Source organism: Geotrypetes seraphini, chromosome 1, assembly GCF_902459505.1.
Source record: "Geotrypetes seraphini chromosome 1, aGeoSer1.1, whole genome shotgun sequence".
Taxonomy (NCBI): domain Eukaryota; kingdom Metazoa; phylum Chordata; class Amphibia; order Gymnophiona; family Dermophiidae; genus Geotrypetes; species Geotrypetes seraphini.
In genome coordinates, this window is record NC_047084.1 from 539,236,485 (window position 1) to 539,264,317 (window position 27,833).

At 44.2% G+C, this 27,833-nt stretch overlaps 1 protein-coding gene across 1 annotated transcript in view; it reads right to left on the minus strand.

The window, feature by feature from the left end:
- WDR36 (WD repeat domain 36) overlaps positions 1 to 27,833 on the minus strand; it is a 194,970-nt gene that overhangs the window by 143,500 nt on the left and 23,637 nt on the right. The window contains exons 5-7 of the mRNA XM_033929130.1: positions 18,057 to 18,189; positions 11,527 to 11,581; positions 8,787 to 8,919 (exon numbers count right to left, since the gene is read on the minus strand). Coding sequence (XP_033785021.1) covers positions 8,787 to 8,919; positions 11,527 to 11,581; positions 18,057 to 18,189 — 321 coding nt within the window. The remainder of the gene's footprint in view (positions 1 to 8,786; positions 8,920 to 11,526; positions 11,582 to 18,056; positions 18,190 to 27,833) is intronic.

Here is a 27,833-nt window from a genome sequence, read left to right on the forward strand (position 1 = left end):
CTCCAGACTGGTAGAGGTTAGAGGTTAAATCTTATAAGTGGGTATATATCTCTTCATGACCAGCAGGTGGAGACTGAAACAAAACTATGATACCTACCCTTCTTTCTATCAGTCTGCCGAATAGCCATGCAGAACTAAGAACTGGAAACAGAAAAAAACAATACTTCGAACAGGAGTAATAACTAACATACCCAAATGCTGTTGGAAAATGCAGAGGAGAGATCCTAGAAAAAAAAGGTCCCCATAGCTCGCCAGCTAAGCCAGCTGAGCCACAGCCGCTGTTCTTCAATTCTTTCCGGCCCTACAAAAATACTAGAAAACGCAGCAAAAAACAAAAACTGCCCGCGCAAAAGCTACAACACAATAATAGACAAGGTGGGGGTCTCTATCGGTCTGGAGAAGCTAAAAGAAAGTAAATTAGCAGGTAAGAACCTAATTTCTCCTTCTTTAGCACTCTCCAGACTGGCAGAGGTTAAATCTTACAAGTGGGACATACCAAAGCAGTTCCCATCATAGGTGGGAACCCCGAAGGGCCGACACCAGAACATGCTCACTGAATACCGCATCCCGACGCGCCTGAACATCTACCCGATAGTGTCTGACAAATTAATGCAAGGAAGACCAAACCGCAGCCAGACAAATGTCCACTGGAGGCACGAGCGAAGACTCAGCCCAAGAAGCTGCCTGACCCCGAGTGGATTGAGCCTTGAGAAATTCTGGAACAGGCTTTTTCTGAAGTAGATACTCTAAAGCAATAGTCTCCTTGATCCAGCACGCAATAGTAGCCTTAGAAGTGCCATCCCCCAAACGAGGACCCGCTAGAAGGACAAAGAGATGATCTGACTTCCTGATCTCCTGGGTCCTCTGCACATAAGAGCGAAGAACCCAACCAACATCTAACTTGCGCAACTGCTTCTGCTCAGAAGAGCCCTCCTGACTACCCAACACCGGGAGGACCACTGCCTGATTGACATGAAAAGGAGAAACTACCTTTGGCAGAAAGGAAGGAACAGGCCTCAAGACAACCCGAGAAGGGAGCCCTACAAGAGAAAGCCTGCAGCTCGGAAACACATCTAGCAGAAGTAATGGCCACCAAGAAGACCACTTTAAGAGTTAGGTCCTTCAAAGAGCAGGCGCCCAATGGTTCAAAGGGAGAACGAACTAGCACTGAAAGAATTAGATTCAGATCCCAAGATGGAACAGAGGGTCATGTGGGAGGCTTGAGCAAGAAGTGATTCACATCAGGAATGGCAGTTAAATGCTGACCTGTCAACAACCCACGAAAGGCTGACAAGGCCGCAAGCTGAACCCGGAGAGAAAATCAAGCCAGTCCCCTATCCAGGCCATCCTGCAAGAACTCTTAAGATGTTAGGCAGGGAAGTGCAAAAAGAGACCACTCCACACACAGCACACCACTCCTCAAATATACGCCAAACCCTCACATAAGCCCAAGAGGTAGAAAGCCTCCAGGACCCCAAGAGAGTGGAGATCACTTTATCTGAATATCCCTTCTTACTTAACGACCCCTTTCAAGAGCAAAGCCATAAGACAGAAGGAACCCGGATCAAACATGGGAATGGGACCCTGCATCAGAAGGTTGTCCAAGAGAGGCAGAGGAAGAGGATCCACCACCAGATGCCGCACCAGATCCGCATATCACAGATGACGAAGCCAATCCAGAGCCACAAGAACCACGACACCTGGATGGCAAATGATGTGAGGAGAAGAACTCTGCCCACTAATGGCCACGGAGGGAATAAGTCCTCAGGCAGGCGAGGCACCTTAGAGTTCGTCAGAGTCTGAACCAAATTATCTAAGTCCTCTCCAAACAAAAAAGACCCCCAAAAGGTAAATTTGGTAAGTTTAGATTTGGACACGTTGTCCGCCGACCAAGCGCAAAGCCACAAGGTACGTCGCGCGGCCACTCCAAAAGCCATAGACTTAGCTGACATCCATAATAACATAGTAGATGACGGCAGATAAAGACCCGAATGGTCCATCCAGTCTGCCCAACCTGATTCAATTTAAATTTTTTTAATTTTTTCTTCTTAGCTATTTCTTGGCAAGAATCCAAAGCTTTACCCTGTACTGTGCTTGGGTTCCAACTGCCGAAATCTCTGTTAAGACTTACTCTAGCCCATCTACACCCTCCCAGCCATTGAAGCCCTCCCCAGCCCATCCTCCACCAAACGGCCATATACAGACACAGACTGTGCAAGTCTGCCCAGTACTGGCCTTAGTTCAATATTTAATCTTATTTTCTGATTCTAGATCCTTTGTGTTCATCCCACGCTTCTTTGAACTCAGTCACAGTTTTACTCTCCACCACCTCTCTCCGGAGCGCATTCCAGGCATCCACTACCCTCTTCGTAAAGTAGAATTTTCTAACATTGCCCCTGAATCTACCACCCCTCAACCTCAAATTATGTCCTCTGGTTTTACCATTTTCCTTTCTCTGGAAAAGATTTTGTTCTATGTTAATACCCTTCAAGTATTTGAACGTCTGAATCATATCTCCCCTGTCTCTCCTTTCCTCTAGGGTATACATATTCAGGGCTTCCAGTCTCTCCTCATACGTCTTCTGGTGCAAGCCTCCTATCATTTTCGTCGCCCTCCTCTGGACCACCTCAAGTCTTCTTACGTCCTTCACCAGATACGGTCTCCAAAATTGAACACAATACTCCAAGTGGGGCCTTACCAATGACCTATACAGGGGCATCAACACCTTCTTCCTTCTACTGACTACGCCTCTTTTTATACAGCCCAGCATCTTTCTGGCAGCAGCCACTGCCTTGTCACACTGTTTTTTCACCTTTAGATCTTCGGACACTATCACCCCATGGTCCCTCTCCCCGTCCGTGCATATCAGCTTCTCTTCTCCCAGCATATACGGTTCCTTCCTATTATTAATCCCCAAATGCATTACTCTGCATTTCTTTGCATTGAATTTTAGTTGCCAGGCATTAGATCATTCCTCTAACTTTTGCAGATCCTTTTTCATATTTTCTACTCCCTCTTCGGTGTCTACTCTGTTACAAATCTTGGTATCATCTGCAAAAAGGCACACTTTTCCTTCTATCTCTTCAGCAATGTCACTCACAAACATATTGAACAGGATTGGCCCCAGCACTGATCCCTGAGGGACTCCACTACTCACCTTTCCTTCCTTCGAGCGACTTCCATTAACCACCACCCTCTGGCGTCTGTCCGACAGCCAGTTTCTGACCCAGTTCACCACTTTGGGTCCTAACTTCAGCCCTTCAAGTTTGTTCAACAGCCTCCTATGAGGAACTGTATCAAAGGCTTTGCTGAAATCCAAGTAAATTACATCTAGCATATGTCCTCGATCCAGCTCTCTGGTCACCCAATCAAAAAATTCAATCAGGTTTGTTTGGCACGATTTACCTTTTGTAAAGCCATGTTGCCTCGGATCCTGTAACCCATTAGATTCAAGGAAGTACACTATCCTTTCTTTCAGCAAAACTTCCATTATTTTTCCAACAACTGAAGTGAGGCTCACTGGCCTGTAGTTTCCTGCTTCATCCCTGTGACCACTTTTATGAATAGGGACCACATCCGCTCTCCTCCAATCCCCAGGAATCACTCCCGTCTCCAGAGATTTGTTGAACAAGTCTTTAATAGGACTCGCCAGAACCTCTCTGAGCTTCCTTAGTATCCTGGGATGGATCCTGTCTGGTCCCATCGCTTTGTCCACCTTCAGTTTTTCAAGTTGCTCATAAACACCCTCCTCCGTGAACGGCGCAGAATCTACTCCATTTTCTCATGTAACTTTGCTAGACAATCTCAGTCCTTCTCCAGGATTTTCTTCTGTGAACACAGAACAGAAGTATTTGTTTAGCACATTCGCTTTCTCCTCATCACTTTCCACATATTGGTTCCCAGCATCTTTTAGCCTAGCAATTCCATTTTTCATCTTCCTCCTTTCACTAATATATCTGAAAAAATTTTTGTCTCCCTTTTTTACATTTTTAGCTATTTGTTCTTCCGCCTGTGCTTTCGCCAGACGTATCTCTCTCTTGGCTTCTTTCAGTTTCACCCTGTAGTCCTTTCTGCTCTCCTCTTCTTGATTTTTTTTATATTTCACGAACGCCAACTCTTTTGCCTTTATTTTCTCAGCCACTAGGTTGGAGAACCATATCGGCTTCCTTTTTCTCTTGCTTTTATTGATTTTCTTCACATAAAGGTCCGTAGCCATTTTTATCGCTCTTTTCAGCTTAGACCACTGTCTTTCCACTTCTCTTATGTCCTCCCATCCTAACAGCTCTTTCTTCAGGTACTCTCCCATTGCATTAAAGTCCGTACATTTGAAATCTAGGACTTTAAGTATCGTGCGGCCGCTCTCCACTTTAGCCGTTATATCAAACCAAACCGTTTGATGATCGCTACTTCCCAGGTGAGCACCCACTCGAACATTAGAGATACTCTCCCCATTTGTGAGGACCAGATCCAATATCGCTTTTTCCCTTGTGGATTCCGTCACCATTTCTCTGAGCAGAGCCTCTTGAAAGGCATCCACAATCTCCCTACTTCTTTCCGATTCTGCAGACGGAACATTCCAGTCCGCATCCGGCAGGTTGAAATCTCCACATCAAATCATAGCGAGCATCTGAGAGGAACAAGGCAGCCATCTCAATCTTTGCCACTTCCTGATCCACTAAGGACCAGTCATCAGACTCACGATTCAGGACACGCTCGGCCCACCGAAACACAGCGCGAGCCACCAGCCCCCCACAAATAGCCGCCGGAACCCCCAAGGCAGAAACATCAAAATTCTGCTTAAGAATTGTCTTCAACTTATGCTCGTCAGAGTCCCGTAAGGCAGAACCGCTCTCAACAGGCACGGTATGCCACTTAGAAATCGCTGAGACCACCGCATCCACCACTGGCGACTTTAAAGTAGCCCTATCTCCCTTCAGGATGGGATACAAACGAGCAATGGCGCGCGCTAACCGAAACGGCACCTCCAGCGTATTCCACTGCACCAGTACAATATCCCCCTAAGAAGAGTGTCCCCCCACATGCGGGTTCTCCGGTGGCGCTCCTTCAAAATACAGCACCAATGAGACCTGCTAAATCAGGTCTGGTGGTTCATCCCTCTGAAAAAAGTGCACCACGGATGCCTGGTTGTCGGAAGGCGGGAAACCCAATGTCCCGCCGCCAGCGGCCGCCCTCTCGGGAGGACCCTGGAATTCCCAAAAAGGGTTCAGGTCCTCATCCAGGCCAACACTCTCCTCTGACCACCAATCCGCAACCCAGCCATCTGCGGGCACTTGGACGAGGGCTGAGGAAGAGGGGACGCCAAAGGAGATGAGGGAGGCAAAGCCACAAGGGGTGCGGAGGGACCCCTCCCTTCCCCTCGAAAACCCCCCAGGGCACACATGGGACCCCCAACTGCCTGAAAATAAGCTCTGCACAAAGAAAAAATCAAATCAGGGAAAAAACCCTCCAGGGGTCCCATGGGACTCCCTGCCACAGCAGGGAACCCAGCTGAAACCTGCCCCTGTTTTTCCAATACAGGGGGAAGGTCACCTGAGGTTGCAGACAAAATGGAGGGGCCTGTCTGTGAAAATAGCAAAGTTCCCGCCAAAAATAACCCCTCCAGGGCCTATAGCAGCTGGGAAGCCTGAACTAACCCAGCCGCTAAAACAGGTAAGCTGGCATCAGCTGTTAACAAAAATCAGCTGAGAGGGAATCCCTCTGGGGCTGGTGGGGGAAGACTGGGCTTCCCCACTGCTCCCTGCTGACTCGCAAGGCATTAAGGTTGGGGAGCCCTGGACACCTGCAGCCACTGCCCACAGGGCCCCACAACGCACCGGCCTGAACAGCTGTTTTCAGGCCGGCCGCGAGTGCCTCGCGTCTGGACCAAATTGTGCACCTCTTCTTCTGAGAAGTGCTCAATTGCTCCATATGCGACCTAGCTAGAATAAAAGTGCCAGTTGGTCACAAAATACAGTAATTTACAGCATAGTTAAAGGGAAAGCAACCCTTCAGACCAGCACAACCTCAGGATTTTTTTTTTTGTTACATTACAGATTCCACAGGCTCTCAAAGCAATATGCCTTTCTTGAATTAGAGGGCAAGACTGACTGCTGAGGCTCCTCTAAAAAAGTGTGGGGAGGTGGAGGAAACGGGGGAAAGAGACCCAACACAAGACCCGCTGGGTTTGACACCCCTGAGGTCAGACGGACCCCCAAACAGGGCTCACACAAGCTCAATCCAGCCAAAAACAGGAACTAGAAAACCTAAACAAATTTCAACAGCCCTACCAAGGGATATGGGTACAGCTCACTCACACTGCTGGAGACTGAAAGAAGACTGATAGGAATAGGGGAAGGAATATCTTATGTACCATTCCACAGTTTTGTTTCAGTCTCCACCTGCTGGTCATGATGAGATATATACCCACTTGTAAGATTTAACCTCTACCGATCTGGAGAGTGCTAAAGAATATCTGTCTTGACAAACAAGTATTTACCCTCCTTTACTGTGAAGTCTGTAGAGAGCTTAATTACATTACATTACATTAGGGATTTCTATTCCGCCATTATCTTGCAGTTCAAGTCAGATTACAAAAGAATTATCCAAGAACAAGAACTTACAAAAAAAAATTGTCATTTTCAAAAAGAGTGAGAAATGGGTAAGGTTATTTGTTTGAGGTAGTTGGCTTTAGTGAGAGGTGGAGTTTGAGACTTGCGGTATTATTTCTTTTTTCAGAGTTTTCTTGAAGAGTATGGTCTTTATTTATTTTCTAAAAGTCTTGTAGTCGAAGGATGATGTCAGTAGATTGGCGATTTGGTTGTCTAGTTTGGCTGCTTGAATGGCCAGGAGGCCATCATATAGTTTTTAATGTACATATTCTTCAGCTACTCCTCCTCTCAAAAGTTTCTCAGTCTGTATCAAAGTAGTGAGTTAGCCCTAGAGTGGGTACAAAAAGAGAGGGGATGCGGGTTTCTCACTGAGATAACACAAGTCTGTTATGCTCAACAAAAACAGCATTAATTAAAACATTTTGCAATGCATAACAAGGAAAAATGAAGCTTGTGCACTATCTGCATCAGCAATTCAAAAGTTACTCAATTTGTAAAGTTTACACTACTGTAATACATTCTTCTCCTCCCTGACCTTAAGGGACAGTGGAAGTTAACAAGACATCTGATCCTCTAGACATGTCCGAGCCAGAAAGCAGGCTAATGAACTGACAGGACGGGTCCTGTTTACAAGAAAGAAGATTACCAAAAGGTAAGAACCTAATCTTTCATTCTAGTGGAACAGTGAAGACAGGCTACTGGGCTAGATGGACCATTGGTCTGACCCAGTAGGCTATTCTTATGTTCTTAATATCAGACTTGACCAACGGGATGTACCAAAGCAGTCCCCAGTGCCTAGGGAGGTACAAGTGAGCTTGCTGCCAGTACCACATAACCAAACTTTGCATTCCTTCTGACTGCTACATTCACCCTGTAAAACTTGGTGAAAAGTGTGGAGGTGAGACCATGTGGCTGCCCTACAAACTTCTAGCCTCTGCCCAGTACGACGCCACCCTCTGGTGACATGTGCCTTTACTCCCATAAGAGACTGTTTTCCACTCCTGATATAGGTCGAAGAAATTGCAAGTCAAATCCATCTTGAAATTGTTGCCTTTGATGCTGACTGCCTCGTCATGCTGCACCCAGGAGCACGAAGAAATGATCAGACAGGCAAAACTCATTTGTCATCTCTAAATAATGAAGACTTCCTCTTCAGACATCCAGGCATTTTAGGATCTTGTCTTCCTTCTTTGCCCGAGAGCAAAAAGGCCAGGAGCCACACTTCCTAGTAGAGAATGACACGGGGAGAAATTTTTCCCGTCTCTGCGGAAACTCATTTTCACTTCCCATCCCTGCGAGTTCTTTTCCTATCCCTGCCCCATTATAAGCGCTGTCCTCAACTGCACAAGCCTCAAACACTTTAAAATCATACGTTGTTTGCGGCTTGTGTAGTTATGGCAGTGCTTACAGGAATGGGACAGAACAGCAACAGATCTGGGGGGGGTGACGGGGGGGAAGTTAAGTTCCTATGAGGACGGGAACAAATTTGTCCCTGTGTTTTTCTCTACTTCCTGGAGACCCTTCTTGCTTTTTGGTTGGCTTATTAGTTTATCTTCATTGGGCATACTGGATGGATCATAAAAGACTATCTGCCATTATCTACTATGTTATCCATATATGTGTGTTTTATTATAGTATTACTAAATGTAGATTGGTGTTCCTACTGTATGTGATGTTTATGAGATCAGTATTGTTTTATTAGTGTATGTGGATTTTATGCACATTCTTATATTCTTCCCCAGAACAGTGGATGGCATGGGCTAGAATTTTTTTTAAATATTAATTTCCCTCCTGAAGTAAGTTCTTCCATTATTCATATACACAATCTTATCACTTAGTAATGTGATCCATCTATACAGCACTAGCACGGATCATTGATGGGGTACCAAAATCTACTTCAAGTCACAATGGCGAGAATAGTTAAGTAGGAACAAATGGAAAAAACAGGTCACAATATCTTTTCAGAGACAAAATGAAAACCAGAACAAATCAGAAATATCTGTTTTGGTAACACTATAGCTTAAACATTAAAGTCGAACTACTTTATAAACAATCCAAGAATTTTCTTTTTTATTTTGTAGTATTCATAAAACTTTCTTCCTTCTTGTGGCATAACTTTATGCTTGCTATGATTAGGAACCTCAACTGCTTTACACGAATCTCACTGGTGAAACTTACCTGTTCGGAAAGAAACTGACGTGATGGGACCCCAGTCTTGTTGAAATTTCATCAGTGTTTCATTAAACTTGATGTTATGTACAATAATTTGACCAGATACAAGACCTATTGCAACTACATCCAGTGCTGGAGCCTGCAAAACAATAATATCTTCAAATACTGCCATTTAGTTTACAATTCTTAAGTGACTAAATTTCAATAATTATGGAAAAGAAGAAGAAATCTTTTCACACATGGTAATTTCCTTTATCTAACTCCTGCTACACCAGTTCATATCAGCAGGCTATGTCCCTTCCTGACTAACAGATGGAGGTAACCAAGCTCAAATGGCAGATGAAATTTAATGTGGACAAATACAAAGTGATGCACATTGGGAAGTATAACCTGAATCACAATTACTGGATGCTAGGGTCAACCTTAGGGATCAGCACCCAAGAAAAGGATCTGGACAATAAGATAAAAGAACCTCATACCAGCTGTGACGCATGGAGGTGGAAGTGTCATGGTTTGGGGATGCTTGAGATTAGCGCCCAAGAAAAGGATCTGGACAATACGATGAAACCTTCCACCCAATGTGCGGCGGCAGCCAAAAAAGCAAACAGGATGCTAGGAATTATTAAAAAAGGGATGGTTAACAAGACTAAGAATATTATAATGCCCCTGTATCGCTCCATGGTGCAACCTCATTTGGAGAATTGTGTTCAATTCTGGTCTCCTTATCTCAGGAAAGATAGAGTGGTGCTAGAAAAGGTTCAAAGTGGAGCAATCAAGATTGTAAAGGGGATGGAACTCCTCTCGTATGAGGAAAGATTAAAATGGTTAGGGCTCTTCAGCTTGGAAAAGAGATGGCTGAGGGGAGATATGATTGAAGTCTACAAAATCCTGAGTGGAGTAGAATGGGTACAAGTGGATCAATTTTTCACTCCATCAAAAATTACAAAGACTAGGGGACACTCGATGAAGTTACAGAGAAATACTTTTAAAACCAACAGGAGGAATTTTTTTTCACTCAGAGAATAGTTAAGCTCTGGAACGTGTTGCTAGAGGATGTGGTAAGAGCAGATAGTGTAGCTGGTTTTAAGAAAGGTTTGGACAATTTTCTGGAGGAAAAGTCCATAGTCTGTTATTGAGAAAAGCATGGGGGAAGCAACTGCTTGCCCTGTATCGGTAGCATGGAACATTGCTACTCCTTGAGTTTTGGCCAGGTACTAGTGACCTGGATTGACCACTGTGGGAATGGGCTACAGGGCTTGATGGACTATTGGTCTGACCCAGTAAGGCTATTCTTATGTTCTTAACTATTTCAGTGACATGGCATATGGGCTGGTGCTTGCTGAAATCCTTCATGCAGCTTGGAACCTAGACATAAGTAATTCCATTAGGAAAACCTCTGCAAAGCACATTAATTAGCTTTTTATGGTTCAGATACTAATGACAGAGAGAAGCAAATCAAATTCCCCTAGAATCCCAAGCACCACAGTCTTCCAGGACAGGTACTGAACTCGTTTAATAGGGTTCTGAAGGAAAGGAAATTAACAGGTATGATTAAATTTCTTCTTCCTTTTAACCAAGCTAGCCGTGTCAATACTAGTGGGAAGTACCAGAGCAATTCCTCATTGGACAGGGGAAGGTGAGGTTCCCTGATTGACTGCCTTGCCAAATGCTGACTCGCCACTTTGATTGTAACCACAGAAAGGCAGTATAGCAAGACCCATTCCCTTTCCCAAGCCAGGGCATTCAGCTTATCATGCTTCACAGAAGAATGGAGCAATGACCATATTACCGCCCTGCAGATATATTCCAGAGAAACAGAAAGAGCCTGAGCCTCCCCCCATAACGCCACTTGTGCCCACATTGAATAAGCTTGAATTCTCTCTGGGACAGTCATGTGCCTAACTATATAAGCCACTTCAATTGTCAGCTTTATTCTCTATGCTACAGATGCCTTAGAAGCCACCGAATCTTTGTGTGAACCCTGAAACAGGATAAAAAGCCTGTCAGACTTAAGAAAGGGACTTGTTACTTGCAAGTAATAGAGCAAGATCCTTTTCTAGGAACATTTGGGTCACATAATTAATTATTGGTTATAGCCTAACTTATTTATGATTTGTGCCTAAGTGTTCTTCATATTCTTTACAACATTGGTAATAAGGGTTAACAAGGGCCCTGATCTAGAACATGTATAATTAGTAAGACAAAAATACATGTACAAGAGTATATTATAGGCATATTATTATGGCAAAACAATTTGCAAAACTTATCAGTACTTGTCAGAACAGTAAGCAGTTTTTATATAATTTTTATTGATTTATCTAATTTTCTATATCATTCTCCCAGGAGAACTCAGGTACTCAAACATTTTTCCCTGTCTGTCCCAGTGGGCTCAAAATCTATCTAGTGTACCTGGGGCAATGTGGGGATTAAGTGACTTGCCCAGGGTCACAAGGAGCAGCATGGGTTTGAACCCATAACCCCAAGGTGCTGAGGCTGTAGCTTTAACCACTGCACCAAGTCATCACCAAACTGCATTTCATCTTAAGCAGTTTAAACTAAAACGCTGAACAGGAGCAATGAAGAAAGAAATTCTATGAGTGTCAGAGCATTTAGTGCTCCAGGCCATGGTAGAAACCTGTACCGCAGCTTAGTAAAAAAGTGGGGGGTAAATCTCAGTCTACAGTAACAACTATAAACTCCTTGTTATACTAGATGCCTTTCAACAGTCCAGTAGTATAGAGCTTACCTGCTGAAGTGCTGTTACGCCTGAGCCCCATCCTTGGCATGTGTATAAAAGTTTACTATCAAAAAGAAGAAACAATTTTAGAAAGTCATAACAAAGCATTCTGCTTTTAACAAAATCACCACAGTGGTTAAATTACAAAAAAATAATAATGTCCCATGAAATATTCAGTTCTTTCTTAAGAAATGTTCACATATCAATGTAAAATCTTTTTTTTTTAATCTCTGGAAAAGAAAGTGATGTAATTGCAGGTAAACAACAAAAATGTTCTTCGATTTACTCATGAAACAAAAGATATCCACAAAAATGTGTATTCTAACTGAGGAATAAATTAGGACACCCTAAACCTAATAGCTAGTGTTAGTCCCTTTGGCTGAAATAACTGCAGTGAGGCGCTTCTTGTAGCCATCTACCAGTCCCTGACGTCGGTCTGAGGAAAGTTTGGCCCACTCCTCAATGAATTCTTTCAGCTGTGAGATGTTTGAGGGATTTCTTGCATGTACAGCCTGTTTCAAATCACCTCACAACATCTCAATAGGATTAAGATCAGGGCTTTGATTCGGCCACTCTAGGGCTCTCCATTTCTTAGTTTTCAGCCAGTCCTTGGTGGATTCACTGGAATGTTTTGGGTCACTGTCGTGTTGCAAGGACCAGTTCAGCTTCAGCTTTAATTTTTGTACAGATGGTCTCATGTGTTCCTCAAGCATTCTCTGATACACTGTAGAATTCATGGTGGATTCTATGATGGTGAGCTGGCCAGGTCCTGCTGCAGCAAAACATCCACAAATCATGATACTTCCACCTCCATGCTTCACAGATGGTATGCTGTATTCGGTGTACACCAAACATGTCTGCTTTTCAATTTTAGACTCATCTGTCCATAGAACACTATTCCTGAAGTCCTGGTGTTTGTCTACATTCTCTCTGGTAAACTTCAGTCTGGCCTTGATGTTTCTCTCAGAGCACAGGTTTCCTCCCATGCAAGTTAAATTTGTGCAGTCTCTTTCTGATTGTGGAGGCATACACTTTCATATCAACAGTAGCAAGAGCCTGCTGTAGGTTCTGTGATGACATTTTAAGGTTTTTGGAGACTTTTTAGTATCTTGCGCTCTGCTCTGGGGGTTAATTTGCTTGGACGGCCAGACCTGGGCTCGTTGGCAGTTATTTGGAAAGTCATTCACTTGTACACTATTTTCCAGACTGTGGAATGAGTAATGTCAAATTCTTTCGAGATCTTTCTAAATCCCTTACCAGACTTATAAGCTGCTACAATCTTCTTTCTGAAGGCCTCAGACAACTCTTTTGATCTCACCATGGTGTTCACTCTCACAGTAGCAGTCTGAGGTTTAAGTAGGGCAAAACTCCTTCAAAATGCTGAGTAACGATGTTCTAATCATGTGCACCTGATGTGATACCTCTGTGTGATTTAAGCCACTTTAAGTGGGAGGATATGTGGGGGTGGCCTAATTTATTCCTCAGTTAAAATACACATTTTTGTGGATATCTTTTGTTTCATGAGTAAATCAAGGAAAATTTTTATTGTTTACCTGCAATCACTTTCTTTTCCAGAGATAAATAAAAAAGATTTGACATAGATATGTGAACATTTCTTAAGAAAGAACCTAATTTTTTTACATGACTGCATATGTTTATGTGTGTGTGTATTTTATATTACACACACACATATATACACATTATAGTCCCCCCCAAAAAAAAATCAAATTCATGGTATATGACCTCCACAAGTCTATTTTTGTTCTATGTCTGGCCACTGTTAATTGAGCCAAATTACCTTTTGGTGAACATTTAGAGGACGCTCAATGATATTTAATTTAATACAAAAAATGCAAGTACAGAATTTATATTAATTTTTCATCCAAACCTGAATTGTGAACATATAGACATGGAAAGAAGTTAAAATATATACTGTTACTTACAGCTGAAAATAGGCTTGTTGGCCTAATGATTTATTATGCACTGTTCAATGTTCAGTGATGACTGGTAATTAACGTCATTATTCCACAGAAAATAGAAAATGTTTGTTATAAGCAAACACTGAATGGTAGTCCTACATTCAGTCAGTATTCATCAGTGTGTTTTGAAGAAAGTTGGATAGGTCCTTTTGTACTGAGCAACAAGGCGAAAAAGCTGCTTCTGCTCCTCATTCTTTGTGAGACGAATCATACTGCTGCATTAAGGTAATTACTCGTTCAGCGGAGTCATTGACTACAGTCACTGATGATGCTGACTGCTTCAAATACTAGTAGTTTGGTTCATCTCTCCAGTTTGAAGGATATTTAACCAGAAATTGTTGAGTCTTTTCTTGTCCATTTATGTCATGAACACCAAAGACTATATAACTTCCCTTTGTTATACGATGCCAGGCGGATGGAACCAAGTAACTCGGGAGGGCAGTTGAGACATTTCATCAAACTTGTGGATCATGGAAGCTGAAGGTTTGCCACCATCTTGGACTTTACTTTATTGCTTAGTCCATCATCAAAGAAGGCCAGACCAGCCAAAATTTCTGACCAGTATCACAGATGGCTGGTGAATGTTGTTGACGCAGCCTTGGCAGCAACCTTAAAGACATCTTCCCTAATCTGTTTGAGGCACAGGGTAAAGCTGGTGTCCTCATAGGGTCACAGATAAAGAAGATTCTGGAGTGCAAGGAATTTCCAAAGAAGCTAACTAGGAAGGAGAAAGTGACTTAGAACATCTTTGTTGCAGTGGTTTGGGGCTTCCTGGGCAATAACAAGGCTGAAAACTATGTGAGTTGTGTCAGCATAGTTATTGCTAACAATCAGCATTTTCAGCTGGCATAACTAATGTCAGCAAAGGTCTATGGGAAATTATATCAATCTGACTCTGGAATGTTGATGCAGAATTCTGTGCTCCTGCACAGAATTCACATACATTAATCATCCAGCCAGACTGGATTGTTTATCAAGAAGATAGGCTGCTTGAATGGGACAAAGAAGCCAGAGACTAATCCCATAAACCATGCCTGCAAGTATCACACCCTCCTTATCAATTAAACTAACCTTTGTTTCAAACAGTTTACAATTTCTAAACAGAAAGATAATGGGAAATACAGGAGTTTCTATATTCAGAATAAGATTCCAAGCTATAAAAGCCTCCTCTCTGCATCACACATCTATCTCTTTCTCTGTCTATCCTTCTCTTTATCTATGGAATCTGAAGCTTAGACCATCACCCCATCCCCCTTTCTCAATCTCTCTCTGGATCTCCCTGGAACTTCAGGCTTCTATGTCTCTCTTTTCCTCTGAACTCTGTAAGGCAGGGAAACTGCTTTGCTCTCTCATTAATTGTAATGCTTAATTGTAATACTTATGAATATTGCTTTTCTGTAAGCCTATTTCTATAATATATTCTTTATGCAATCACCTCTGGCTGTGTTTCTTATTTGATTCTACTCCTGGTGAATCTTCTGTGAGGGAACTGAACCTGGGACCTGGCGTTTGTAAGGGCGCCTCTCACGTAACCCCCTACCACCTCACCTTGAGGGGGACCTGACCTTCAAACCTTACAAGTTGGTTGAGAATTTGCTGAAGAATTATAGTAAAATAGGCTGTAGGATGTCTTTCATAGTCCATGTCCTTGATGCTCATCTTGAGACATTCGAGAACATGGGAGCATATTCAGAGAAACAAGGTGAGCATTTCCACCAGGATACACTGGACTTCGAACACCACTACCAAGGACAATATAATGAGAATCTGATGAGAGACTACTTCTGGGGGCTGATTCATGAAAGTGGCTTAAAATATAATCACAAATCTCAAAAAGCTACTCTAGCATATGTTAAAAGCCATTTAAACTTCAAAGCATTTCCAAAGACTCCAGGATGACAAAATGTAAAAAGGCTTAAATAGTAAAAACCAAGGAATAATAAAGACTTACTAGTCGGGTGCTGTGCAGCATTCAGACTACTAATCAGCATGGAGCTGTAGCATTATAAGCAAGAACCAGGAAGTAAGGATCTTTTTTTATACATAGGCTGGATCAAAGAATGGTTTTACTGCACAAAAACTTGCAGCATTTAACATTACACTTCTCCCTCCGTATCCACAGGGGTTAGGGGCAGAGCCGGCCCTTGAATATTAAAAAAACCCGCAAATAACATTCGGGCCGGTTCTGCCCCTAACCCCCGCTTCCCCCCAGCTATTTTAAGCCCTGTAAGCCCCCCCTTAAGCCTTACATGGTGGTCTAGCGGGTTTTCGGGGCAGGAGCGATCTTCCTGTGCAGATTGCTCATAGGAAATGGCTGCCTTGAGCTCCCATCATAATCTCGCCCACGCTCATGAGCAGCGCCACCTTGAGCCAGCGGCCTACACCTATCCTCAGGCAAATGAAGTACTTTAGAATCAGTGAGAGTCTGAACCAACTTGTCCAGGTCCTCACCAAACAAGAAAGATCCTTTAAAAGGAAACTTTGTCAACTTAGCTTTGGACGCCGAATCCACTGACCAAGCGCAAAGTGACAAGGTACGGCACTCCTAAGGCCAGAGACTTGGCAGAAGCATGAGAGGTCATACATGGCATCCAAGAGATAAGAAGCACCCAATTCAATTTTGGCAACTTCTTGCCTTAGCAAGTCCCAATTCTCAGATTTATCATCAAGTACATGCTGGGCCCAATGAAAACATGCTCGAGCCAGCAGCCCGCTGCACTTAGCCGCCTGGACCGACAGAGCTGTCACATCAAGACTCTGTTTAAGGAGGGACTCCCAACTTACGCTCCTCCGGGTCCTTCAATGCCACATCACCCTCAACAGGCATGGTATGCCGCTTAGAGATGGTTGAGACCACCGCATCCACTACAGGCGACTTCAGAGTATCCCTATCCCCTTCTGGAATGGGATACATGCGGGCCTTGGAGCGTGCAAAGTGAAAAGGGGTTTCTGGCACCTGCCACTGTGTGAGCATGATGTCCTGAATATCCTGAAGCAAAGGAAAAGAGCGGGAAGCAGAGTGAATCTCCTTAAGCTAGGGGTTCACTGTACGTGGGGGCTCTGACATGGGGTCCTCAAAGTGCAAAACCGAGGAGACCTGAAGGATTAACTCATGGAGCTCGTCTCGCTGAAAAATGTGTACCACAGATGCATCTTCGTCGGCTGGGGGGTGCTCGAACCCCTTGCCAGCAGAATCCGGTCCAAGAGGATCCTGGAATTCTCCCCAAGGGTCCAGGTCCTCAATCACCTCGTGCTCATCTGGGAAAAAATCCTCATCTCAAGAGACGATCGGGCGTTTGGATGAGAGAGGAGTAGAGGGGGCAAAACCGCCACTGTGTGGGGCCGCACCAGGGAAGACGTCGAGGGGTAACTCCACCCTCCTCCCAAGACCCCCGGAGTAAACACGGAACCTCCTGCCACCAGCACATAAGCTTTACAAAGTGCTAACATAAATTCAGGGGGAAAGACCTCCGGCGGCCCCAATGGACTCCCTGCCCCAGCAGGGGTCCCTGACATACCTTGCCTCTGTATTTCCAGAACAGGGGGGAAGGTCACCTGAGGTAACTTAAATGAAGGAGGAGATTCCTGCCGAAATTGGCCCTTGTGAAATAAATAAGGGTTCTAAATACTCCGATCATGTACCGATGACTGAATTTGCCAACCTGATTTTCAAAACGGCTCACCGTGTGGTTTTCCATACGGTCATACATTTTCCAATTCTGGCATGCAAACGAGGTCATTAATATTAAAACAAGCCAGCCGATCGATGGTCTAACACTGCATGCCAGAATCAGATCGCTAATACAGACCCTAAAAAAATGACAGGTCTGCCCAGAATTGCGCCTATTTTTAGTAGATACCTTAAATGTAGGCCAGCATTTTACAGGCCTACATATAATTATTTATAGTCCACAAATAATGGGAGAAACAAGGGAAAATTCCATAGGAAATGGATACAACTAACAAATTAACCTAGGAAAAAAGCAGACATCTGAAGCATTCTATATTCTAGAACCTAACTACTATGGCTCACTAAGGGCTGCCATAGAAATCCCCTTACCCACAAGAAAAAAAATTGCAATTGAGCAGGTTCATAAAAAATATATCTATAAATATAACTATTACCCTGATAGGTTACAAAACATTTACAAGGAAACCTTAATTGATTCTCTGCTCCAAGTGAAATAACAGCTTGACAGGAGGGAGGGGGTTTTGCGGCTCAGGATCGCTGCTGCTTCAACTACTTCGGGGCTTGAGGGAGGGTAGTTTTAAGGGACTTTTTTTTAACTGGCAATTTTTTACCAGTTGGGTGAGAGTACTGGTTAACTGAGATTCTATTGTACTACAAAATGCAACAATGGCATAGTTTTTTGTGTATGGCAGAATCTGAATGTTTGGTTCTCAGAAGGCCAATAGAGCTGTTATTTCAATATTACTGTCCTCTTACCTCCAAAAACCATTATACATTCTCTTTAAAAATAGCCTCACAGGATCACAAATTTATATATATATGAGCTCTGCTGGGCTAGGTTTAACTCATTAAGAATTAAGATTTCTTACTTGGACTTTATATTCCACAACTGCAGGCTTCCTTGCTGACTACCAAGCAGAATTTTATTCAGGTACGTACTAGGATGCATAATTGCAGAGACAGTGAACACTTTCTTATCAAAATTCAATTGTAGATATTCTTCTGCAAATGTAAGATTGATTTGGTCATAATATGACAGTTTACTGGATAGAAATTTCTTACACATTATCTTGGCAAGACTATAAACTAGGCATTAACATTTAGGTATATGTTACATATGTAAATGTTTAAAATACTAGTATACAGAACATCAAGAGGCAATGATCTAAAACACTTGCAGCAGAAGACAAGAAACAGATCAGTAAATAAAAGCATATTTAAAATGAACCCCCAGCTATTATTTGCTGGTCTGCTTCTTTGTCCTCTCCTGAAATACTAGCAAATACAAACATCCACTCTTACACATGTATATGCCAGCAAACTGCCTAATGCTATTCTTCAAATACCCATTTAATTTACATAGCATATATTTGCAAGGAAGTGGAGGTTGGGCAAGTATCTGCAGCACTTAGGTGCTAACACATCAGCTCCATGGCTGATGTAAGTGCTCCTGCCTAAATGTTAAGCATGTGTATACCCAAGTGGAGTGGTCATTACTGGGTTGGGAGTGAAGTACAAAGACAGAGCTGAACACTGGTCAGGCGATCAACACAGGGAAGCTTATTTTACAACTGGAGCCTGTTACAGCACAAGTTTCAAGCAGCAGCCATCATTGTTTTCATTCCTTTCCTCACTTATCAAGGTGCTGCCTGATTTTCTTCACCAGTCAGTCTTAGTCATATTTCAATATTTAGTCATATTGCTTCCCCAGTCCAGTTTTAGCAAAACAACTCTAAAGTTTCTGGAAGTTCAAACATTCTCTAGACCAGGGGTGCCCAATATGTCGATCACGATCGACCGGTCAATCAGGAAGGCAACGCGAGTCGATCGCGGAGCCCATCCCAGGTTCCGTGATAGACTCGTGTTGCCGTCCCAATCAACCAGCCGATCAGCCTTCCTCTCCCCAAGGTTCCCCACCGGTCATCACTTCACGCATACTCATTCTCGCTGCGCCCTTTCTTGCCCGACTGCCAGAACCCGTCTTCCGACTGGGGGATGATGTCACTTCCTTTGGGAGAAGGTGGGAGGGAGGTATAGGGAAGTCACGACCCTGGAGAGCTGAGCGCTGGCTGCCCCTGCCGGAATCGACAAGCCAGACTGGAGAAAGGCGGTCGGGAGCAGGAGGTGCTCTGCCCAAAAATGCCGGAGCTGCTGCTGCTGCTCTGACGTCTTGAGCGTGAAAATGGGAAGTTGAGGTGGTTCCTATTGGGGGGGAGGGGCTATGTATTCTTCTAAGTGTCGTGCTAAAAAGAGACTGGAACGGCTCTCATGGAAGACTGGTTTTTTTTCTTTTCCTCGGCCCTGGGCGTCCAGAGATTTGGGCCTGCAGAAGCCTCACGCTGACCAGCATTCCTCTCCCCAACGTCAATTCTGACATCGGAGAGGAATTTCTGGGCCAGCCAATCGCTGCCTGGCTGGCCCGGAACTTCCTTTCCGACATCAGAATTGAATGGGAGCAGAATGCTGGTCAGTGCAAGGCTTCTGCATGCAGAGCTTGGGGGGCGGTGGCTTGGAGGCCTGTTTCCCGGTGGCAATGGCAAAACTAGTGGCTTGGGGGAGGGCAGGGAGAAAGAAATAAAGGGGGCAGGCAGGGAGAAAGAAAGAAAAAGGGAACAGGGAGACAGAAAGAAAGTGGGCATGGAGAGAGAGAGAAAGAAAGAACAGGAGGCAGGGAGAAAGAAAGAAAAAGTTGGGGGAGAGAATGAGGTCTGGAAGAGAGAAAGCATATAGGAGGCTGAAAAAAGGGAAGAAATATTGACTGCAGGAATGGGCTGAAGTCAGAAGATGTCAGAAGAAGTGCAGCCAGAGTGAAGTGAGAAGAAGTCAGAAGAAGAAAGTGCAACCAGAGACTCATGAAATCACCAAACAAAAGTAGGAAAAATGATTTTATTTTCAATTTAGTGATCAAAATGTGTCTGTTTTGAGAATTTATATCTGCTGTCTATATTTTGCACTATGGCTCCCTTTTACTAAACCGCAATAGAAGTTTTTAGAGCAGGGAGCCTATGAGCATTGAGAGCAGCGCTGGGCATTCAGCGCAACTCCCTGCGCTAAAAACTGCTATGTGGTTTAGTAAAAAGGAAGGGGCTATATTTGTCTATTTTTGTATGGTTGTTATTGAGGTGACATTGCAGAGTCATCTGCCTTGACCTCTTTGAAAAAAACCCGGAATATGAATGATAATTAACATTTTCTCTGCCTTTCAGTGTGCTTTGTGGTTTGTTTGTTTTTAATCTTATTGTTGGTAGATCATTTTGACTTGGTCATTTTAAAAGTAGCTTGCAAGCCCAAAAAGTGTGGGCACCCCTGCTCTAGACAAAGATTCTCTCTTCCTGTTTCTCTTTAACTGGCTCCTGGGGTAAAGATACATCACAGGTTCAAAGTTAAGGTTTACCTCAGCCTGCAGTGGCGGCAAACCATGTAATCCCCTCTTCTCTGGGCTTCCACTTCCTCTCTCTAGCCCTGCCTCTGTTCTTATCTGTGCTTCCTGGTCTCCTCCATTCCTCCCCTCCCCCTCTCTGGAGAAAAGGAATACTTTCTAGCTTTGTTGAACTCATGTGAGGTAGATCTAAAGTTACCAGACGTCTGGGAAAACCTGGACATATCTTCTTTTTTGAAGACTGATCGGGTACCTGGATGGTTTTTGAAAAATGGGGAAGTCTATTTGGGTTTAGTCTGCTCTCCTGACTCCCCTATCTATTTCTCCAGCCCCCTTCCCTCCCTGCTGTTTTTTCAGTTCCCTCCCCTGATGCTGCTTCCCCTTACGATCTCTCTATCTCCCGATTCCCTCTCCTACTTCCTCTCTAGCCGGCTGCTGTAATTTAATCTTCGGGCAGCCTTAGCAGTGTTCTCCCCAGCGCTTTTCAGCCGGGCGCTCCGCCCAGCAAATTTTGATTACCGCCCGGCAGTCATCTGCCGAATCCTGCTGCCACCACTGCGTAACGCGCAGCCTGAAGAGCCGCTGAAAGACTCCCGCCGGACTTTAAGCAAAACAAAACCCAGCAAGCGACTCGAACCCGGCTTCCCTCCGAAACTGGAAGTTACGTCGGGGGGGGGGAGGGAAGAGAAGCCGGCACGGACCATTAGAGCCCCGGAGCATGCGGGAGATAGGCCAGCCACAGAGGGAAGCTTACTTGCTCTTGCTTTCTTCGGGCCTTTCTCGCTGTCGGGTCCTGCCTACTTTCTGTTTCCGCGAAGGCAGGACCCGGCAACGAGACAGGCCAGACGTAAGCAAGAACAGCAAGTTGTAAGCTTACCTCTGTCGCTGACCTTTGGGAGATAGGTCAGCGACGAAGAGAAACTTGCAATTTGCCTTTGTCTGTAGCAAATCTGCCGGGTGTGTGAGACGGGAGGGGGGGGTGAATGGGAGGAGAAATGCTGCTGTACCCAATTAGAGGGGGAGGGGGAAGAGAAATGCTAGTGCTTCTGCTGTACCCAATTGGGGGGGGGGGTTTAAGAGAAATGCTGATGATGCTGCTGTACCCAATAGGGGGAGGGGGAAGAGTCATGCTGCTGCACCCAATTAGGGGGGAGGGTGAAGAGAAATGCCGCTTCTGCTGTACCAAATTGGGGGAAGGAAAGAGAAATGCTGATAATACTGCTGTACCCAATGGGGGGAGGGGAAGATAAATGCTGCACCCAATTGGGGAGAGAGAGAGAAGGAGGGAGAAGGAAGATCAGGAAAAGGAGGAAAGAGATGCAAAGACCATGGGAGGGAGGGAAAGGAGATACCATACCATGGAGTGGAAGAGAGAGATGTCAGTGCATATGGGGGGGAAGCAGGGCCGGATTAAAGGATAGGCCCAGTAGGCACTGGCCTAGGGCCTGAAATGGTCAGGGGGGACCCGCCAGTGCTGTGCTTTGGGGCCTCACCCTTGCTGGATTCGCTGGCAGCAGCCTCATCATCATCCCAGGCGCCCCCCACAAACCCGATCCGACCCTCCTATCTCTCCCTCCTTCCCTCATCAGTGACGTGCCAGAGGGAATCACGGCAGGAGAAAGCCCTGAAGCAGCCTGCTTAGAGTAGAGCAGTGCTGTTTAAAGTCTCATGATGGGAGGGAGGGAGAGATAGGAGGGTCGTGGGGGGGGGAGAGTAGCAGTCTGCCCCGGGTGCTCGGCCTGGCATCATGAACTTCTTCGGCTTGCAACAGCATTTACAATTCACTGCTGTTGCCAGCTTCAGGCCTTCCTCTCTGCCGGGTCCTGCCTACTTCTGTTTCTATGAAGGCAGGACCCGACAGAGAAGAAGGCTCGAAGCTGGCAACAGCAGCGAATTGTGAATGCTGCTGCCTGAAGAAGTTCATGACGCCAGGCCTTGGGTGACAGAAGGAGGAAAGGGAGCAGAGGGGGAGATACTTGCTGCACCCAACTGGAGGGAGAAAGAAGATGAGGGAGGGAATGAAATGAGATGCCAGAGATTGGAGGGAAGGAGGAAAGTATGCCAGACCAAGGGGAAAGGAAGGGGGAAAGGAAGGAGAAGATGTCAGAGCATGGAGGGGGAGGGAGAGATGGAAGAAAAGGAAAGAAGTGAGATGCCAGAGAATCAGGGAAGGGAAGATACCAGACTGTGGGGTGTGAAGGAAAGAAAGGAGAAGAGAGAGTTGCCAGAGCATAGGGGACGGGGTGTTGATAGAGAGAGAAAAATGGAGAGGTGGCAGAGCTGAAATCAATCAAAGGAGAAGAGAAGGGGCACAGGATAGACAGTTTATTGAAGGAGCATAAAAAGAGGGAAGATGCCATATGGAACGGGGAGAGGGCGGACAGTGGATGGAAGGGGCTGATGCTGCATGGAAGACAGAGCAGACAGATGTTGGCTAGAAAGAAGAGTGAAGACAAGATGATTAAAGCAGAAACGACAAAAGGTTGAAAAAAAATTTTGTTGCTTTACGTAGAATCAAGTAGTATTGTATCTATTGATTAAAGTTTATAAATAGGAAATGAAAATAAGGCAGTTTTTTGGGGACTAAACCCCTTTCCTCATAACAGCAGGAGTGCCCAAATGGTCGAGCGCGATCGACCAGTAGATCGCAAAGGCAATGTGAGTCAATCGCGTTGCCTTGGCAATCCTTTTCTTCCTGCCTCCCTGAGCCAGGCCAGGCGCGTACAAGCGCTGGACTCACAAGACTTCACCTCCGACGTCAGAGAGGAAGTTCTGGGCCAGCCAATCGCTGCCTGGCTGGCCCGGAACTTCCTCTCCAACGTAAGAATTGACATCAGAGGTGAAGTCTTGTGAGTCCGACGCTTGTACATTCCTGGTCTGGCTCGTGGAAGCAGGGAGAAATTGGCATGGTGGCTTAGGGGGTAGGGAAAGAATCGGGGAAGTGGAGAAATTGGCGCGCTGACTTGGGGGGGCAGGGGGAGAGAGAAAGAAAGAGAGACAGAAAGAAAAGGGGAGGGGCAGAAAGAAAAAATATTGGATTTATAATCAGAAGAAGGAAGTGCAAACAGAGACTCATGAAATCACCAGACAAAAAGGTAGGAAAAATGATTTTATTTTCAGTTTAGTGATCAAAATGTGTCTGTTTTAAGAATTTATATCTGCTGTCTATATTTTGCACTATTTTACTAAATTGTAATAGCGTTTTTTACTAAACTGTAATAGCGTTTTTTAGCGCAGGGAGCCTATGAGCATTGAGAGCAGCGCAGGGCATTCAGTGCATCTCCCTGCTCTAAAAACCAGTATTGCGATTTAGTAAAAAGGGAGGGGGTATATTTGTCTATTTTTGTATAGTTGTTCCTGAGGTGACATTGCATAGAATCGTCTGCCTTGACCTCTTTGAAAACCCACAGAATATAAATGATAATTAATATTTTCTCTGCATACATTGTGCTTTGTGTTTTCAAAAAAATTTTATTGTTGGTAGATCATTTTGACTAGGTCATTTTAAAAGTAGCTCGCAAGCCCAAAAAGTGTGGGCACCCCTGCTGTAGAACCATTTCTTGTATGACTGGATGAGCTATATTTATCTTTTTTTTTAGTTGTTTAAATTCATGCAGAAATAAATGGCTAGATTGAACCTAATGACTTCATTAATGCCTTTCCCTTTTTTAAACCTCTATACCATTTGAAAGAGGGCAAATACTTCTTAAATTTAATAAAAATATTCTGGCACAAGTGTCAAACCTTAAAAAAGGAAGTCATATTGAGCATTGGAAAATAATAATAATAATTAACTAATAAAAATAGTACACATTTAGGGCTCCTTTTACTAAGTTACGATAGTGGTTTTAGTGTGCGCTTAGCGCACGGAAGAATTGCCATGTGCGCTAGATGCTAACGCCAGCATTGAGTTGGCGCTAGTTTTCCCACGTAGTGCAGGGGTTTGCGCGCGCTAAAAATGCTAGCGCACCTTAGTAAAAGAGGGGGTTAATTTTTCCCACCACCAAATTTCCCCATTCCGCCCCATCCGGCTACTTTTTCATGCCACCCGGCTGGAAAAAATTTCTGGGGAGAACACTGCCTAGGTATAAAATAAGTACCTGTATATACAAACATAGTAACATAGTAGATGATGGCAGATAAAGACCTGAATGGTCCACCCAGTCTGCCCAACCTGATTCAATTTAAATTTTTTTAGATTTTTTTCTTCTTAGCTATTTCTGGGCAAGAATCCAAAGCTCTACCCAGTACTGTGCTTGGGTTCCAACTGCCGAAATCTCTGCCGAAATTTGCTCTGCTGCCTCTCTGATGATGTCATCAGGGCCATGCCAGAGTAAGTCAGGGCAGTAGAAGGCCCCGAAGCAGAGTGTATAGAGTGCTGCAGACGCTGCTTCAGTCAGCAGGTTTGTCGGGACTGCGGGAAGGGAAGGGGGGAGCGGCCAGACTGCGAGCCGGCCAGACTGCGGGAAGGGAAAGGGGGGTAGGGAAAATTCTGCTGCTGCACAGGGAAGTGGTGTGGGGGAGGGAAATGAAGGGGGAGGGAATGCTGCTGCGGCTGCTGTACAGGGAAGTGGGGGGGTGAGGGAAATGCTGCTGCTGCTGCACAGAAAAATAGAGGGGGAGGGATAGAAGGAAAGACAGACAGTGGGAGGGAGGGAGACAGAAAGAAAAGAAGAAAGACACAGGGGCAGGGAGAGACACAGAAAGACAGACAAAGGGGGCCAAGGAGAGAGACAGACAAAAAGAAAGACAGTGGGAGGGAGAGAGACAGAAATAAAGAAAGACAGACAGACATATATTCTAGCACCCGTTAATGTAACAGGCTTAAATACTAGTCCTACAATAAAAGACTGTCGATATAAAAGATTCTTAGATAGAACTCTTGCTTTCCAGGCGGGTAAATTGAAGGAATGGTTGGGTAATATTATGCATTCCTCATCCTACTTCAGTTTAGAAAATTAGTAAATACAAAATTATTTAATCAATTTGTAAGTTAAGGTTTTACTTTCACAGTATATGTACGTACTGATGATTTTATATTGTGCTTTATTCCCTAATTGTCAAGCATGTCTTGTTGTAAACCGCCTCGAACTATTATGGCTTTGGTGGTATATAAGAATAAAATTATTATTATTACCATTTTCTTTTCTTTGGAAAAGATTTTGTTCTACGTTAATACTCTTCAAGTATTTGAATGTCTGAATCATATTTCCCCTATCCTTCCTTTCCTCTAGGGTATACATATAAGAACATAAGAAGTGCCTCTGCTGGGTCAGACCAGAGGTCCATCGTGCCTAGCAGTCTGCTCGCACAGCGGCCCAACAGGTCCAGGACTTGTGTAGTAGTCTTCTATCTATACCCCTCTATCCCCTTTTCCTTCAGAAAATTGTCCAATCCCTTCTTAAACCCTAATACCATACTCTGTCCTATCACGCCCTCTGGAAGTGCATTCCAGGTGTCCACCACCCGTTGGGTGAAGAAGAACTTCCTAGCATTGGTTCTGAATCTGTCCCCTTTTAATTTTTCCGAATGCCCTCTTGTTCTTGTAGTTTTTAAAAGTTTGAAGAAACTGTCCCTCTCTACTTTCTCTATGCCCTTCATGATCTTGTAAATCTCTATCATATCCCCTCTAATTAAGTCCAGTCCAGTCTCTCCTCATACGTCTTCTGGCGCAAGCCTCCTATCATTTTCGTCGCCCTCCTCTGAACCGCTTCAAGTCTTCAAAAACCACTTTGAATGTGTAATCACAAGTCCCCATTCCCTTTTTGTTTTTATACCATTCATTTTCTAATTAGAGATCCTCTCTGTTCAACCCAAGCCTTTTTGAATTTCATCTCCACCTCCTCTCATGGAAGGGTATTCCAAGCATCAACCACCCTCTCTGTGAAAAAGAATTTCCTGATATTACTCCCAAGTCTACCACCCCACAACCACAATTCATGTCCTCCAGTTTTACCATTTTCCCATCTCTAGAAAAGATTTGTTTCTATATTATTAACACCTTTCAAGTATTTAAATGATTGTATCACATCTCCCATTCCACTTCTCCTCTAGAGTATTATATATACATTTCTCCCTCCGAATCCATTTTCAGTACCTGCAGATTCGGTTATTCATGATTTTTTTGGGGGGGAAAAGAAACACTGCATCCCAGCAGCCATTTTGATTATGGCTCTGCACGGGGCAGGAACATAGGAAGATCAATCCTGCCCCGCGTCGCCGCTAGACCACCCAGTAAGGTCTGGGGAAGGACTGGGACACAGGAGGGAGGCAGGGGTGGGTCAGAGCCAGCCCTAAAAGTTATTTGTGTTTTTTTAATATTCGCGGGCCGAATCTGCCCCTAACCCCTACAAATATTGAGGGGGAAATGTATTCAGGTCTTCCAGTCTCTTCTCATATGTCTTTTGACGCAAGCACCATGCCATGCCTTCCTCAGGCCCGCTTCAAGTCTTTTTATAACCTTAACCAGAGAGTTAAAGATAAGCCAGAAAAACTGCTGCTCTAACTCAATATTTCTGCTTCCTGGATTATGAAAAATGAGCAATATACAAATCAAGTTGTTAATTTTGCATTCATCCAAAGAGAAGGAATGTAATTCACAACTGCCAACAGGAAACTATTCCCAAGAGGAGTCTGTACTGCATTCACTCAGTACTATTAGGGGCTTCTTCAGTTTACAATTTCAAAACTCCTCCTCTAGTAAAGGCAAAGATTTTATTATGGAAATTAACTGTAAACCTTCATCAGCAGGGATATCTGTATTACATTTATTTTGATTCCTGACCCATGCCTTGCAAGATACACTTGCTCTCTGTACATCTAAGAATTCCAGGGCTGGCACTGAAATGGATCTAGGCATGCACAAGAACAAGTCAGGAGATCAAAGTGCAAGGTGTTTCCTTTTCACTTGATTTTGTATAGTAATACATATGATCACATATTGGCTCTGCCTAGCAGGCTACAGAGAAGACTCAGATGGTTAGCTGTGATGACAGAATCAAACTAACAGCTGACTTTGCCTAGCAAGTCACAGATACTGTAGTAATTAGTAGATAAAAGTGCAAATCAGGAACTCATAAAAACATAAGAGTTGTCATATTGTGAACAGACCAAAGGTTCATCAAGCCCAGTATGCTGTTTCCAACAGTGGCCAACCCAGGTCACAAGTACCTGGCAAGATCCCAAAGGAGTAAAAGATTGTATGCTGCTTATCCTAGGAATAAGCAGTGGATTTCCCAAATCCATCTTAATATTGGCTTATAGACTT